Raw genomic sequence first — 14,233 nt, 5'->3', positions numbered from 1 at the left:
ACGGTGTCGCCTGCTTATGTGAAGTGCTGTAAATGTCTCAGCGTTGATATAGAATGGTACAGTGCTCATTATACTGACTGTTGATAGACTGTACATTGAGTATATTATGTGCACGGTCAAATTAGCCATTGGGGCCCTTGGCTCTCAGGGGCCCTTCAGGGAAACTGGACTGCGTGGTACTGGGTTTGAGGCCCTGAAAAGGGCTCCTTCATTGGCTGTTGATTGTGTTAAATTTAGGTCCAAAAAGGAATAAATCTGAAGATTTCATGCACAGGCAAACGCACGCTACGGGGGACCCCAAATAAATACTGGCCCAGGGGCCCTTGTGGGGGTTAATCTGTCCCTGCTAGTGTGTAGGATATATGATGTGTTTATGTTCATATTGCTCAATTGCTGGTGACAGTGAGAGATTGTACTTCATACTTGTTGCCCAGTTGGTCCAAATGGACGGCTTATGTTTTGTATGTGTTTTTACATTAATTAGTATTATTAAATCTTAGTTGTAGGCAGCTCTAGATAGTCTGTCTGTCCATCCATCCATCCATAAAGATAATTATTGTACATCAGAAACACTGTGTACTGAAAGAAGAGGTGGGAGAACAAATAAATGTCTTTCAGCGAGACATTTATAGGTTATACGGTATGTTACAAGATGTTCCAATAGCGTAGTGGCTCACTTCAGATGTGAAACGAGATCTTCATAAAAGTACAGTTAGAGCACATATTCAAGTACAGTTACAGCGCGCACGCCTCCTGACCATGCTACTGTCATCAAGGCTAATCAGCTTTGCCTTGAAAGGGATACAGGATATTGAAACCAAAACCAGACTCCCACATGATTTCGTATTAACTTTGAGATATTATTCTGAGAGCTGTGGATTTATTGCCCTCTATTTCCCCTCCTCGTCTGCCTCATACTGCACACACACACACACAGTGAGACAATTCATTGACGCATGAGGAAACACAGACACAACACACTGCAGATGCAAACACACACACACACACACACACACACACACACACACACACACACACACACACACACACACACACACACACACACACACACACACACACAAATGATTTTTATTAGACACTCTTTCTGGCACAGCTAAAGAGAGGAAAAAAGCTAGGATGTCGTCGACCTCAATAATCTGACTCCCCTTTTTCCATTTACCCTTGTGCACTCTCGTGCACCCCCGTGCACCCTGTGACTGGTGCACCCTGGCGCTGGCACGCACACTGATCCTGCAGCTCATGCAGCGGCACCTTTTGTTCTGCCGGCGGAAGCGAGGGCTTCAGTTCCTAGCCGAGAGTTTTCTCTAAAACCCTGATGGGGATCGACAGCCAGGATGGGATGACCTTGAATTCAACCCTCCTCCAACAGACTGGCCATGCAGGCTCAGCCCGCCTGACAGGGACCCCCCTTCTCCTCCTCCTCCTCCTCCTCCTCTCTGAATGTAAAACTCCAGCTGCACATTTACAACTAATGTTCAATAAACGCCAGGCCATTTACCTCCCTAGCTGACCTTTCCACTGCAGCAGTGTTTCCTAGGCGCACGCACGCACGCACGCACGCACGCACGCACGCACACACACACAGTATACATATCTTATATATCACCCTGCGCTTTCAGCCTTATAAAGCATGGGTTTTTCCAACCCTTTTCATATAAAGGTCCAATATTTTCAAAAAAATAATCGGCATTTGCACCATAATATATTTTCTTATCGTCCACAATTCCATGCAAACCTTGATCGAAATAACAATTCTTCTACATTCCCTAATTGTGTAGACTTCTTTTGGCCACTCAGAACATATTCTTCCCACACAATTGCAGTTCACCTCTTGTTCTTGCATCAGGAGCGACAAACAAAACCTTCTGGTTCTGATTCTTCTGAGTATCAAAACATCAATTTGGACCTCTTCTTTGAAAATAACGTCTTTCTTTCTGTTCTCAGCATACACACAAGGCAACTGGCTACCACATTATATATTACTCTTATCAAAGACAGACACACTAATGAAACCAGACGCATACTGAGCAGGCGGCCAGCATTTGAAAGAGGAGAAGCTGACAGTTTGCTCGTTCACACCAAGCACTAGTATAAATATAATGATAACTATGGCTTGATTTGTCTTCATTATAGTTCCACTTGACTTAGAACACGTTTTAATCTTGGTGCTTGGGGTGAAGTTGTGAACGAACCTTAACGACGGCACAGTTTTTGTCTCCCGAAGGAGAAATTTGTCTTGGACCCCAAGGACCCGTCCTGCAGCATACAGATACAATACAATACAAGACAAAGGTACACAGTGACTCGTACATTTAAATACCACACGCACACAAACATACCTAGTGCAAAAAAGCAACCTTGGGGCTGGATGGGACACACAGCGAGTTCCTAATGACACCAGAAATATACCAAAACCTGGGGCCAGAACACACCACTCGTTTCTTTTTAATTAGCAGAGGAGCATGACCCAACCCATACAGCGACGGGCAGACATCACTGTTGGCAGACTGTGACGCACTCTCTGCCAACAAACATACCTAGTGCAAAAAGGAGAAGAACATCCTCACCTCATAACCTTTGACCCCTACCCTGTCTGCCCTCTGCACAGACTCTGTTAAGGAGTGTGATTGACAGAGGGACAAAGGAATGCTTGTACCTATTATTATTATATTTGCACGCATGGATGATGGCATTAGCCGGTACTCAGGGTATAGTACATGGGAGGGGTCAGACACAATTTTCTTAACCTGCCCAATGGTGGCCTGCTCAAAGATGACCTGGGGGGTGATGGGAGGTGAAGACATATACCCATGATCTTCCCTGCCATTTTGGCTAATCTAAGGATCTCAGATTTGTATACTTTACAGTTAGGTTTCCAAACCAACTGGTGATACCATACCTTAGAATTGACTATATACTAGCTCTATAGAAGATCACCATTATGTTTCTACTTACACCAAAAAGTCTGAGCCTCCGGAGGAAATGAAGGCGCTGGTGTACTTTTGCACACATACTTGTCACATGGGAGTGCCAGCTCATAATCACAATCAATGTGTACTCCTAGATATTTGAGGTGACCTGTTTGATGTCATGACCATGTATGGTGATCATGGTGTGGTCACCTATAGACCTGGGATCCCTCAGTTTTCCTTACATTAACTTGTAGGTGATGTTCATCACACCAGGTTAGAAAACTGCCCACTCCAGTTGTATGGCTACATTAATTTGGGGGTTGTGAGAACCACTGGCTTACACACATCACAGGGAACCGTTGAGGTCAGCCTTATACGCAGCCTGCAATGTTTTTAAACTGCTGGCGTTTTGAACCTGAACTTGAAAACTAAACTACAAACATCAGCCAAAGGGTTTCATGCCCTTCCAATTAACACTTTGGATTTTTACTGTGGACCTTCTTCTCTGCTTCCCATATGTGCTCAGAGGCTCTTGGTGGGAGTATGTGGGCTAATTAAGTGGCGGTGGTTGTGGTCACCGCATTACCGTCCTCTTCTTGGCACTTCTAAGCGTCTTTCCCGGGAGACTAGCTAGTGCTGAAAGCACTGGCTTGTCCTCAAAACAAAGATGGCTGAACAAACACCGCACTCATATTCAGATGGCACGTGTCCATCCGTCTCTCCGATATATGCCAGCACAATGTGCCACTCAATACCTCAAGAGGATCTGCATTTTTTTAATTTTTTAATCACATCAAGGCTTCCTACTCAATTTCAAGGGACAAATAAAATTGGCTTTCAAAGCGGAAAGGGAATGAACATGATCGGGATGATTTTTTTAGGTATGATGAGACGGATAGAATTCCTTTCTTGCCGGAACATCATGTTTCTGATTTAGATATATTCTCATTTCCATACAAAAGTACACACACACACACACACACACACACACACACACACACACACACACACACACACACACACACACACACACACACACACACACACACACACACACACACACACACACACACACACACACAAAGTGTGGCGTTTTAGGCACTCCCAGCCAGCCAGTCGGTATAGAGTCAGTGAGGTCACGTTCCACTTTATGATAACACTCTAATCCCATTTAATTCTGTAATCGCTGATAGTAAATGGCCCCCGAACAGCCGGGGTGGGTTCCAGGGATTTCCAAGTTGCCAGCTATCCTGGGCTTTTACATCAAACAGCCCCCCCACAGCCAGGGGACAATGAGCTGACATTAGCCCATTTTGGGCGGGGAACCCCTTTTGGTGTTAGCATTAAGTTATGCTTTAGCTATTGAAAAATAGCAGATCTACAAGCTCATAGCGCGCCACCGAGTGGCGCGCTACGAGCTTGTAGGTCTGCTATCTTTGAAAAATCGAAGAACGACTGACATAGAAACAGCTTTTTCAGAAAACTGTCAGGATGTAGAAGACATTTTTAGAATCTGATCTCAGGTCAAAATGGGTTAGGATCAGCCCCAGCCAGCCTCTCTCTTATCATCATCACTGATATTAGCTCACTTTCTACTCCTTATTATTCTTCAGCACTATCTCCAGGTGGGACGGAAGGGCGAGCGAGACAAGAGGCTCATGGGGGAGGCCGCGCCGTCTCGCGTTATTAAGCGATACAATCAAAGTAATCAAGGAGCTTTTGAATGTGCGTTGTGGGGGGGGGTTATACTACAGTAGTTTTGTTCATTATTGCCTTTTGAAAATTATAGACCTCTGTGGGTTATACAGATTGTACCTAAGGTATAAGGGGCTGAGCAGGTCGCTCCCACATTTCATTTTAATTATTATTTCTTGGTTTATTAAGACTTCTAGTACTGCGAGTATCTGCGTTTGGGGAATGTTATATAAACATTGCGCGGTATATCATTTCCATCATCCCCCTCTCCGCCGCAGCAGAGCACGCCCAATATCTCTTTTATGTTCCTCCGCTGTATCTTACTCATCATTGCTTAGACGCCTTTCTTCCATCAGATAGCAGCTATCTAGCCTCTGCTCCCTGTCTCCCACTCCTTCCATCTCCCATGGCCAGATTAAAATATCCGACACTTGGAATGTTATTTCTCCCCCATCCCCACTATAATCCATAACAAAGGACACAACAAAATGACTTCCCGGGTTCTCTCTCTAGCACATCGGGCTGCAAATCCCCCTCAATCCATTCCTAGTCTCTTTGAACAGCTTGTGTGCCCGTGGCCACTCCCAGGTGTCTGTCATTCATTCATTCATTCATTCATCCATGCATTCATTCATTCAGTCCGTCTGTCTGTCTCTCTCTCTGCACTGGAGATGAGATGAGCTGGCTTTGTTGCCAGCAGTGGGCACTAAGTACAGTTACTGGCATACTCTCATTTATTGTGAGAATCACTTTACTTGAGTGTTGTCTGGATTTCGGAAATGACGTCATGTGGCAGCCAAGTCTATGGACTTTTAATGTTTGGGAAAGAAAATGTGTGTGCAGATTTGACTTTTGCCATTTATTTTTACAATGTTTTTCCTCCATTACGGAGCTATGTCCGTCCATTCGTATGTCCGTATGTATGTCCATATGTATGTCCATATGTATGTCCGTATGTATGTCCATATGTATGTCCATATGTATGTCCGTATGTATGTCCATATGTGAACCAGTGAATGTGTGAATGTGTCAAGCACAGTATTTGAGTAAATGTACTTGGTAGCTTTACCACTGCTTGGCCTGTGAGCACAGTCTCTCACAGGAGACCCAGGGGGCTTTCCTGTGAGAGCCATGCAGGAGTACAGTACAGTACAGTACACACAATATATGGGTCTGTGTGCAATCGCATAGATGGATCAGATTAGACAGACACACACACATACTGTACACTTACATGTACACATAAGTTTGGATGTATACCACACACTCACATACACGGTGCGGCACACAACAAAAGGACACACTGCAGAGTCACAGCGCATGCACACATAAGCCCATAAACAGTCACACACACACACACACACACACACACACACACACACACACACACACACAGTGAAGAGTTAGAGCTTGTGGTAAAATACAGTAAAGACGTGTACAAAAATTGCTGACAGTCAATCACAGTCACTCATAGCGCTTGTGTCCGCTAACGTCGCAGTGCTGCTGCCGCTGCCGAATGCTTTATTGTTTTCTTTAAATACACGGCCATAACAATTGATGCTTCCGCGAAGCGGATTCGGTGTATGTGATTCAGGAGAGCCGACCGAGGCTAGCAGGGAGAGAGAGAGAGAGAGAGAGAGAGAGAGAGAGAGAGAGAGAGAGAGAGAGAGAGAGAGAGAGAGAGAGAGAGAGAGGCGCCCCATTCATGTTGTGAGGGGAAGGATAGCTATTGGGGTAATTTATCTGCAGTGCAGCGTATTGATGGAAAAGTCCTGTGGGGTGATAAATCCACGGTGGTTGTTATAGCACAAAATGATAATAGCCTGGGCGCACGCACACTCTCTCTCTCTCTCCAGCATCACAAAAACAAAAACATATATATTCCGCATCCCACACTACAAACATAACACTACAAACATAACACGCAGCGTCTGATTATCAACGCGGGCCAGGGTATTATTAGCAACGTGGGTAACACTTAGCCTTAGTATGCAAATGAGGCTCTCTTACTGTAGCTGCTGGGTTACATCAGCGAGCCAGATGAAGGCAACGTTGAACTGAATGAACTGCACTGTATGATTCTTCGCGTAGGCCTACAGTACAGTACAGTACAGTACAGTACAGTAGTGTGTTTGTATTCCTTCATTCAAAATGAGCATTGTGTGCTGCTCTGGTCTGTGCAGTTTGACTGCAACGGTGATGGTACACTTGATAATACTGCCCAACGTTTTCCATCCAGCATCTGGTGGTTTGTTTAATGTCTGAGGAGGAGGCCATTGGATGCCATTCATTTCAGTAATGGGAAAATTTAATATATATATATATCCAGTTTTTCATGTGTCTATAAGGTAACAGTACGTCATTAGACACCCTGGAGTCGTTTTTATGTGCAATGATGTATGTAGGGTTTCTTCCTGGAAGCTGAACCCATGAGTCAAACGTGCCAATTAAAAAAACGGTAATATAGTGACATCACACTATCAGCCCCTGCCCTAACCCCTCCCCCTTTTATCATACAACTACAGCTGTGGGTGCGGCTGAAGTTCAGGTGGATCACCACCCACCACCACCCACCAGGCAAACCAGGCATACAGACTTAATGAACTGGTGGGGGTGCCCACATAAAAATGACATTTGAACAAATAATGTACACTTTTATGAAAACATTCTTCCTCCTTATATAACAATAAGACCTGATGATCATGTTTTAGGGTGGGAAAAAATCATGGCACTCCATCTTTAAGTGTCAGTTGGTCAGTCAGTCAGTCTCTACCGTTCTATTATCTACATGTACAGTATGTATAGTAAACAGCATTGTCATGCATTGCCCTTTTTAGAAGGTTATTGAGCGGCCAGGCAGTGGGCGAGTTCCGAGGTGAGTGAGCCCCGTCACTGGAGTCAAGGTTAGCAGAGGCAGGCAGTGGTGGGAAAAAAGTACTCAATTGTTCTACTTAAAGTAAAAAGTATCAATACTGCAATGTAGAACTACTCCTTTACAGGTAAGTGTAAGTGTAAGTGTAAGTGTTACCCACAGTGTCCCCAGCAGGACACTGTGGGTGCTGGGGGCGTGTCCCAGTGTCCCCAGCAGGTTGCCGTTGTGCGGTGAAGCACAACATTGGGCTCAGTATCAATTTTAAAACACGCTCCGCTGTAGTCCGATTAATCCGAAAAGTAATCCTGTCAACAGAATAATCGCTAAGAAAATAATCCATAGTTGCAGGCCTTATTAGGATGGCTGTCAGTCTATTCCATTGAGGCTTGCTTGCTTGCTACATTAAACAACTCAAACACCTCAACTCAGCCTTTTGAAGAAGCGCCTACACAGTCTACACAGCCTCCACCCAAAAGGTTTCACTTCAAAGAAGCCTCCTGTCTTTTATTCATGAGAGACAGATGGAGCCATGCTAAAAATGCATTACGTTCAAGCGCCATACTATCGTAAACAGCTCAGTTTCTCAGCGTTACTGTGATCATTTTGTTTTTCATAATCAACACCAATTTAAAGTCATCACTGTGCTGTCCAACCAGGGGTCACCAACATGTCCGTACACGGCACATTTTTGATTTTCTGTTTTACACACCATTATAATGTTCTCATTTTGATCATAACACCCAAAATGCTGAATGTTAGTCTCCGGGTTTTTGTATTCTTTCTTATTATTTTCTAATTTACTATGACACTATGGGCACATTAGGAGTCCACTAGTACTAGTGGTGGTTCTCAAATGTTTTATTTGCAAAGACCCCTTAACTCTGAGAGTGTTCAAATTAACCCATTTTGGGTGGGAACCCAATTTGGTGTTTTAAACATTATGTTATCATTTAGCTATTGAAAAATAGCAGATCTACAAGCCGAGTGGCGTGCTACGAGCTTGTAGGTCTGCTATTTTAGAAAAATCGTTAAAATGTGCCTCAAATCTTTCCGAAAATTGTCATGACACTGGGCTCACTTCCTTTCTGGATAACCCATAATGCTTTGGTGCACTGCTCCTCCTTGTGGATAGGGGGAGGGCTGTCTTACTCAAGCCCGACACACACCGGCTGTGTGCGCCGCGCGGCGCACACAGCCGCCTCCATTATTTTCAATGAACCTATCGCACACCGGCTGCGTCCGACATGCCTGGCGCGCCGATAGAACACAGTTCTATTTTCCAGGCGGCGCCGCGCGGCAACGCGCCGCGCCGCAGACGGACGCAGCCGGTGTGTGGTAGCCTTGAGACAACATGTAGTCCAGGAAGTAAGTGAGCCCAGTGTCCATGACATCATGGACACTTTGAAATACAAAAAAAATCTAAAAACACTATTACCCACATAAAAACCCCAGGAAAGTTTCTAGATTAAATAAGATCTGGTTGCAAAAGGGGTGAAGTGTCCCTTTAAGGACATTTTTGAGGAACTATTGCTTAAGTATATAATACAAAAAACAAAACTTCCAGCAGGGGAAATCAGCAGCACAATCATTCCAGTCCATCAGTTGTAAGCTTTTATCTGTGAAAATGGTGGAACAGTGGGTGTAAAATTAATCTGTTGACACACGGTGCTCTGTCTCTGCTTCCTTACAGGGAGAGGCTGGCTTTTAGCTCACTGCTGCTGTCGGCCAGAAACCTTGTATATCCAGATTTCGACGTTTAATATTGTTGTCGTTTATTTTTCTGTAAATTATTGCCCTACTTCGTCATACTAATAGTGTCACGCAAAAGTAGCAAAAATAGATAAGCTTGCAGCGTGTCGCGTGTAATATCGGCTATTTTTCAAAGGGAATGTGGTTAATTGTGAGTGTGGATTTAATACATATTGAACCAATGGAGAGTATTAACGAGGTGTTAAATAAATGAATAAAGTGAATAAATAACAAATGCAATTATAAAATAGGCTTAAAAATAAATATGATGAATTTAGAACACAGGTAGTCTGGGCGGACAGACAGACAGACAGACAAAAGCGCCAATGTGGACTAGACACAATTACAGTATAGCTGAAGCTTGTTTCCATTGTGGTCTACACCCAGCAGAATAGACTACACTGCATACCAGTGGTGGAAAGTAATATAATATACATATACTAAAGTACGGTACTTCCCAATACTTTTACTTCTACTACACTCCATCTCGGAGGCAAATATTGTACTTTTACTCCACTACAATTATTGGAAAACGTTAGTTACTATAGTTATACTTTATAGATTTTGATTATTATTACAAAGCATACTAACCACTTGAGCCTTAAATTTCAGCCAAAATAGCAGATCTACAATCTAAAAAAATTGCCATGTGATGCGACACATTGTGAGCTTGTAGATCAGCCATTTTTTTTATACATTTTGAACCCGTGAAATGGGACACTGCACAACTTTTGTTACTTAAAATACATTTTGATATCAATACTTTTGTACTTTTACTCAAGTGCATTTCGAATTCCGTCCATTTTACTTATAACAGAGTATTTCTACATTGCAGTATTGATACTTTTACTTGTGGAAATATTAAAAGCATGTACTTTTCCCACCACTGCACATACAGTACATACTGTACAGGACATAGATTCATAGAAGGTTTCCACTCTACAGCGACGTTCCACCGCTGAATCAGAGCAGCCTTTCTGCAGCACTTTCCCTCACAGCCCATATTGCTCATCATCATTGGCCAAATTATTTCAATTATCTTCAGTAAAAGACAAGATCCCACGGTGGCGTTCAGCCACTAAATGGAGCACTGTCTGAGAAAATATGCGCCGACCGCTGTTTCTTTTGTCAGGTACTGTATAGCGTTGTTAAAAGTTTTTAACTTTTCTTTTTACACTGCGCTGGCGTGCAGGGAAGGGATTTAATGAGACCACAGATTAGGGCCCTGTATTGTTATTATTGGATATAGAGCACCGAAGTCCTGACTTAACTGGCTCATCCTGACGATTCCCCTGGTTCGCTGAAGTAATTTCTCTATGGAGAATAACATGGGGTGATCTTAATATCGTCTACTATAAGCGTTGTGGTCCAAAAATAAACAAGCTGTCTCGGCGTTATTGTTAGGGAGGTGTCTCTGTATCGTTTGCAACAGTCAGTCACTCATATATGATACAGTCTGCTTCTAGCGAAAATCTAACTAATTCAGCAGCAGTAACATTAGCGTTTTCTCTCAGTCAGTTGATTCTTCATATCCATATGAGTGAAGCGGCCGGGGTGACATGTTTATTTTTCAAACACAGTTGTTATATGAGGCGATCTAAAATCGCCTCAATGGAGATTTCAATGCAACTAAACAAATACATGAACCTGGGGACTGACGCCCTCTACTGAAAGTGACGTCAGACTTCGGTGCTCTATTGAAGAGAAAATAAAAACACAAGAAATGCATCGCTGTCAGGCATAAATCAATGCTACTGGTTACCCTATATGTCTGTCTGTCTGTCTGTCTTTTATTCCTATAATTTGGAGATCTCTGTATCTGTCTATCCTTGTCCCTTTTATGGAGACACCCTGATTTAAACTGAACTGCAGACGCACGCACGCACGCACAAACGCACGCACGCACACACAAAAAAAGTATTAACAACTTAACAAGAGCTTGTGACTAATTAACTATATTGGAACACAGCTTCTTTTTCACATTTTCCTGAACATTAAATCTTTTGGACATACAAGTTATCCAGCCGACAGCGACCATAATTATGTGATTTGTGATGCAGAACATTCTCAGACAGCCCTCTCTTAAAAAGGTAACAAAGGAAGAGACAGATCTGAGACTGAGAGACGGTCTCGACTGAGAATTAGAGCAGGAGAATTAGATTAGACACAGCCAATTAATAACCAAACAAATTCTGCTTCAAACTATGGCGCCTCTATCGAATTAGATTCTTTAAAAAAAATGAGAATATTATTAACAGTCAATGAGGGGATATTGTTAAGGCAGAGAGCCGCCGATATCCAAATGAATGTTAACGAGCCAACAATCCAATTCAGCCACTGATTGCCTTAGAAGTACACTGTCGAAACCCTCGTGGTAAAAATCTAACTCCTGAGAGCGGGCAAATGGAACCAAGATGGGAGCCGTTTCCGTGACGCCCAGGGAAAACCCAGAAGATTCATGACATAATAGCCACTCATCTATTCATGGTAATTGTGTTTTGTTGCCTTCTATAAGGACCAGTGGACCTTTCATTTCCGCCCCGGGCGGTGGGGGGATTCGATAAAGGGGATCAGGAGGTTTGCGGTTATTAGGAACAGGATTAAAAAGGCTACGTCTTCAGTCGGACCCTCCGAGCGGCAGCTTATGACCCAGACCCCTCCTCAACCCCTGCATGCTCCGTCTCCCTCCCGTTCCCTGCAGTGCAGGTGGAATGGAACGAAGTACATTCACTCCAGTACTGTGGGTTGAGTACAATGTCACGGTGCTCTTACTTTAAATGCATTGATGCTTCCTATGGGAGGAAAGCGTGGCATCTTTAGTTATGAATGCCTTTGTAGATTTGGATTATTAAAAAAAATATTTATTCAAAAATAATTCTACATATTTAAAAAATAGCAGATCTACAAAAGTGGCTGTCACTGTCACGTGGCTGATAAGTGGTTGTGAGCTTGTAGATCGGCTATTAAAAAAATTAAATAAAAATACTATAGGACATAACTGGTTAATAGTCAAGAATTAGTAGTCCATTATTATAGTTAGTATATATGAATCTCAAATGGACGTTGGGTAATGAGTTATTTATATAGACAGCATGACATCATCATCATACCCGGAATATATGCGGGAACGCCTACTAAGTTGCAAAAAACTACTTTCTGGCCTTGACAGCCCATACATCCAAACAGAAAAGTCCTGTCTGATTGCATTAAACTACGTTAAAAGACTGTTAAACTCACTTTGCCACTCACTTTATGCATGTGCATATACCCTCTATTTTGATGCCGAAAGCAGATTATTTTAAGTAGAGTATTCTGTGGTTTTGCTACTTATACTCCAGTCCAAAAGTACTCTCAGCTCCAGCGGTCTCCATCTCTCCCCTGCATGGCAGCATCCACTCTGGTTAATTTGGAGTCCCCAAACAATGTAAAAGTCAACAGGCCGCGTAAGCCCTCCAGATTACTCCACTGCATCTCAATCAGGAGCCCTTAATGCACTTATTCTTATCCTGTTTCTTTAATTTCAAGGACCCTGACTTTGACGGGCATTAGGCCATTTAATACCGTTATTTGTTGTTGTTTTTTACCTCTGGGACTGCGATCTACTCTGTTAAAATGCTCAGGGTTAATTTAACTCAGTGTACAAATGGAACCAAATAAGGGTTAATTTAGACCCCTGGTGGGCCCAGTTCTGTTTGCCTCAATAATTATTGATTGATACAGAATTATAGTCAACATTCTGGAAAATATATTATTCCAACACGAGTACAATCCAATTATGAAACGTTTTGGTCCAATTAAAATGATCGGTTCACAACGCACTTGGCTACAGACTTAATATTTTGGAACTGGTCGGAATAACGTGTTCCTTCGACAATGAAATGAAGCAGCTTGGACTCCTCATGCATAGAAGGAAACATGAGGTCAGTCCGCTGCCCCCCCCAGGTTGGCAGAGGAAGTGTAGCGACCAGGATTACATTAGATAATCGACACTGGGTGAAAAAATGGCTTGCAAAATCGTGGGATAAAAAAATTATATATACAGTATATATTGGAAACTGATCATGGCAATCGTGTGGAAACCTCTGTCCAGGAACAGTTAGCCTCTCCTAAATATAATTAGTTAAACTATGGAGATAGACGGTTTCTGCCCGACAGTAACGATATAAAACAATCGATATATACTGTAGTATGGACCGCGTCGTGTGGTGTTTGCTGGGATAAGCAGCTATAAGAGGTAGTGGGTTTGGTGGGTTGTTTCTCCTGACCTGCTCCAGTATGGTGTTGATGCGGCCCAGCTCGCAGTCGATCACGTAGCGCTTCTCCTGCCGGCGGTCCATCTCCTCGATGATGCGGCGGAACTCGGCGGCGTCCGTCGTGCCGCTCACCGAGCGGGCCGTCACCTGCCAGTTGTTGGCCACCGCCGCCTCCATGATGGCCTGGAGGATGGAGAACCCTGGAGGGAGACGGAGACGGAGGGGGGGGGGGATTAGCCACTAACGACTACCGTTGTCACAAAATCGTCTAAATCGTCTCAATTATTTGAGATAATCTGAATTATTTCGTCATGATTGTCATAATCGTTTCCATGTTGAAACAAAAATCAGACTCGTCTGGAGTGAGTGGTACTGTACTGTACTGTACTGTACTAGCCCTCCTCCCTGGTCTGTGTGTGTGTCTGTGTGTTAGGCTGTGCAACAGTGACACTTGGTGGTGAACAAAAGCTATACTATTTGCACCACTCAGAAAAGCGTAATTAACAGATCTACAAGCTTACAACGTGTCACTTTGTGATACGTTATAAGCTTGTAGATCTGAAATTTCTGTTTTTTTTTTTTCTTACTTTTCATCTACTTTGACCTTTTTTAAGTAAAAATGTATAAAAATGCGAGTCATTTCTTAGTATATTTCAGTTATTTTGTCATATCTTCCCCGTGCAAGTTTTCATTACTTTTTCCAACTCAATTAGTTGCATTGGTGTGGTTTA

At 43.1% G+C, this 14,233-nt stretch overlaps 1 protein-coding gene across 2 annotated transcripts in view; it reads right to left on the bottom strand.

Moving 5' to 3' along the window:
- Positions 1–14,233, bottom strand: part of LOC308322927 (glutamate receptor 3) — a gene marked incomplete at its 3' end in the record, with an annotated part of 142,922 nt that overhangs the window by 53,184 nt on the left and 75,505 nt on the right. For both annotated transcript variants that reach the window (XM_080774418.1, XM_080774417.1), the window contains exon 4: positions 13,515–13,702. In XM_080774418.1, the coding sequence (XP_080630544.1) occupies positions 13,515–13,702 (188 nt within the window). The remainder of the gene's footprint in view (positions 1–13,514; positions 13,703–14,233) is intronic.

Source organism: Protomyctophum bolini, assembly GCF_963924005.1.
Source record: "Protomyctophum bolini genome assembly, chromosome: 10".
In the NCBI taxonomy this organism is placed as follows: Eukaryota; Metazoa; Chordata; class Actinopteri; order Myctophiformes; family Myctophidae; genus Protomyctophum; species Protomyctophum bolini.
The sequence above is the reverse complement of the archived record's forward strand: the minus strand, read 5'-3'. Positions and strand labels throughout refer to the sequence as shown.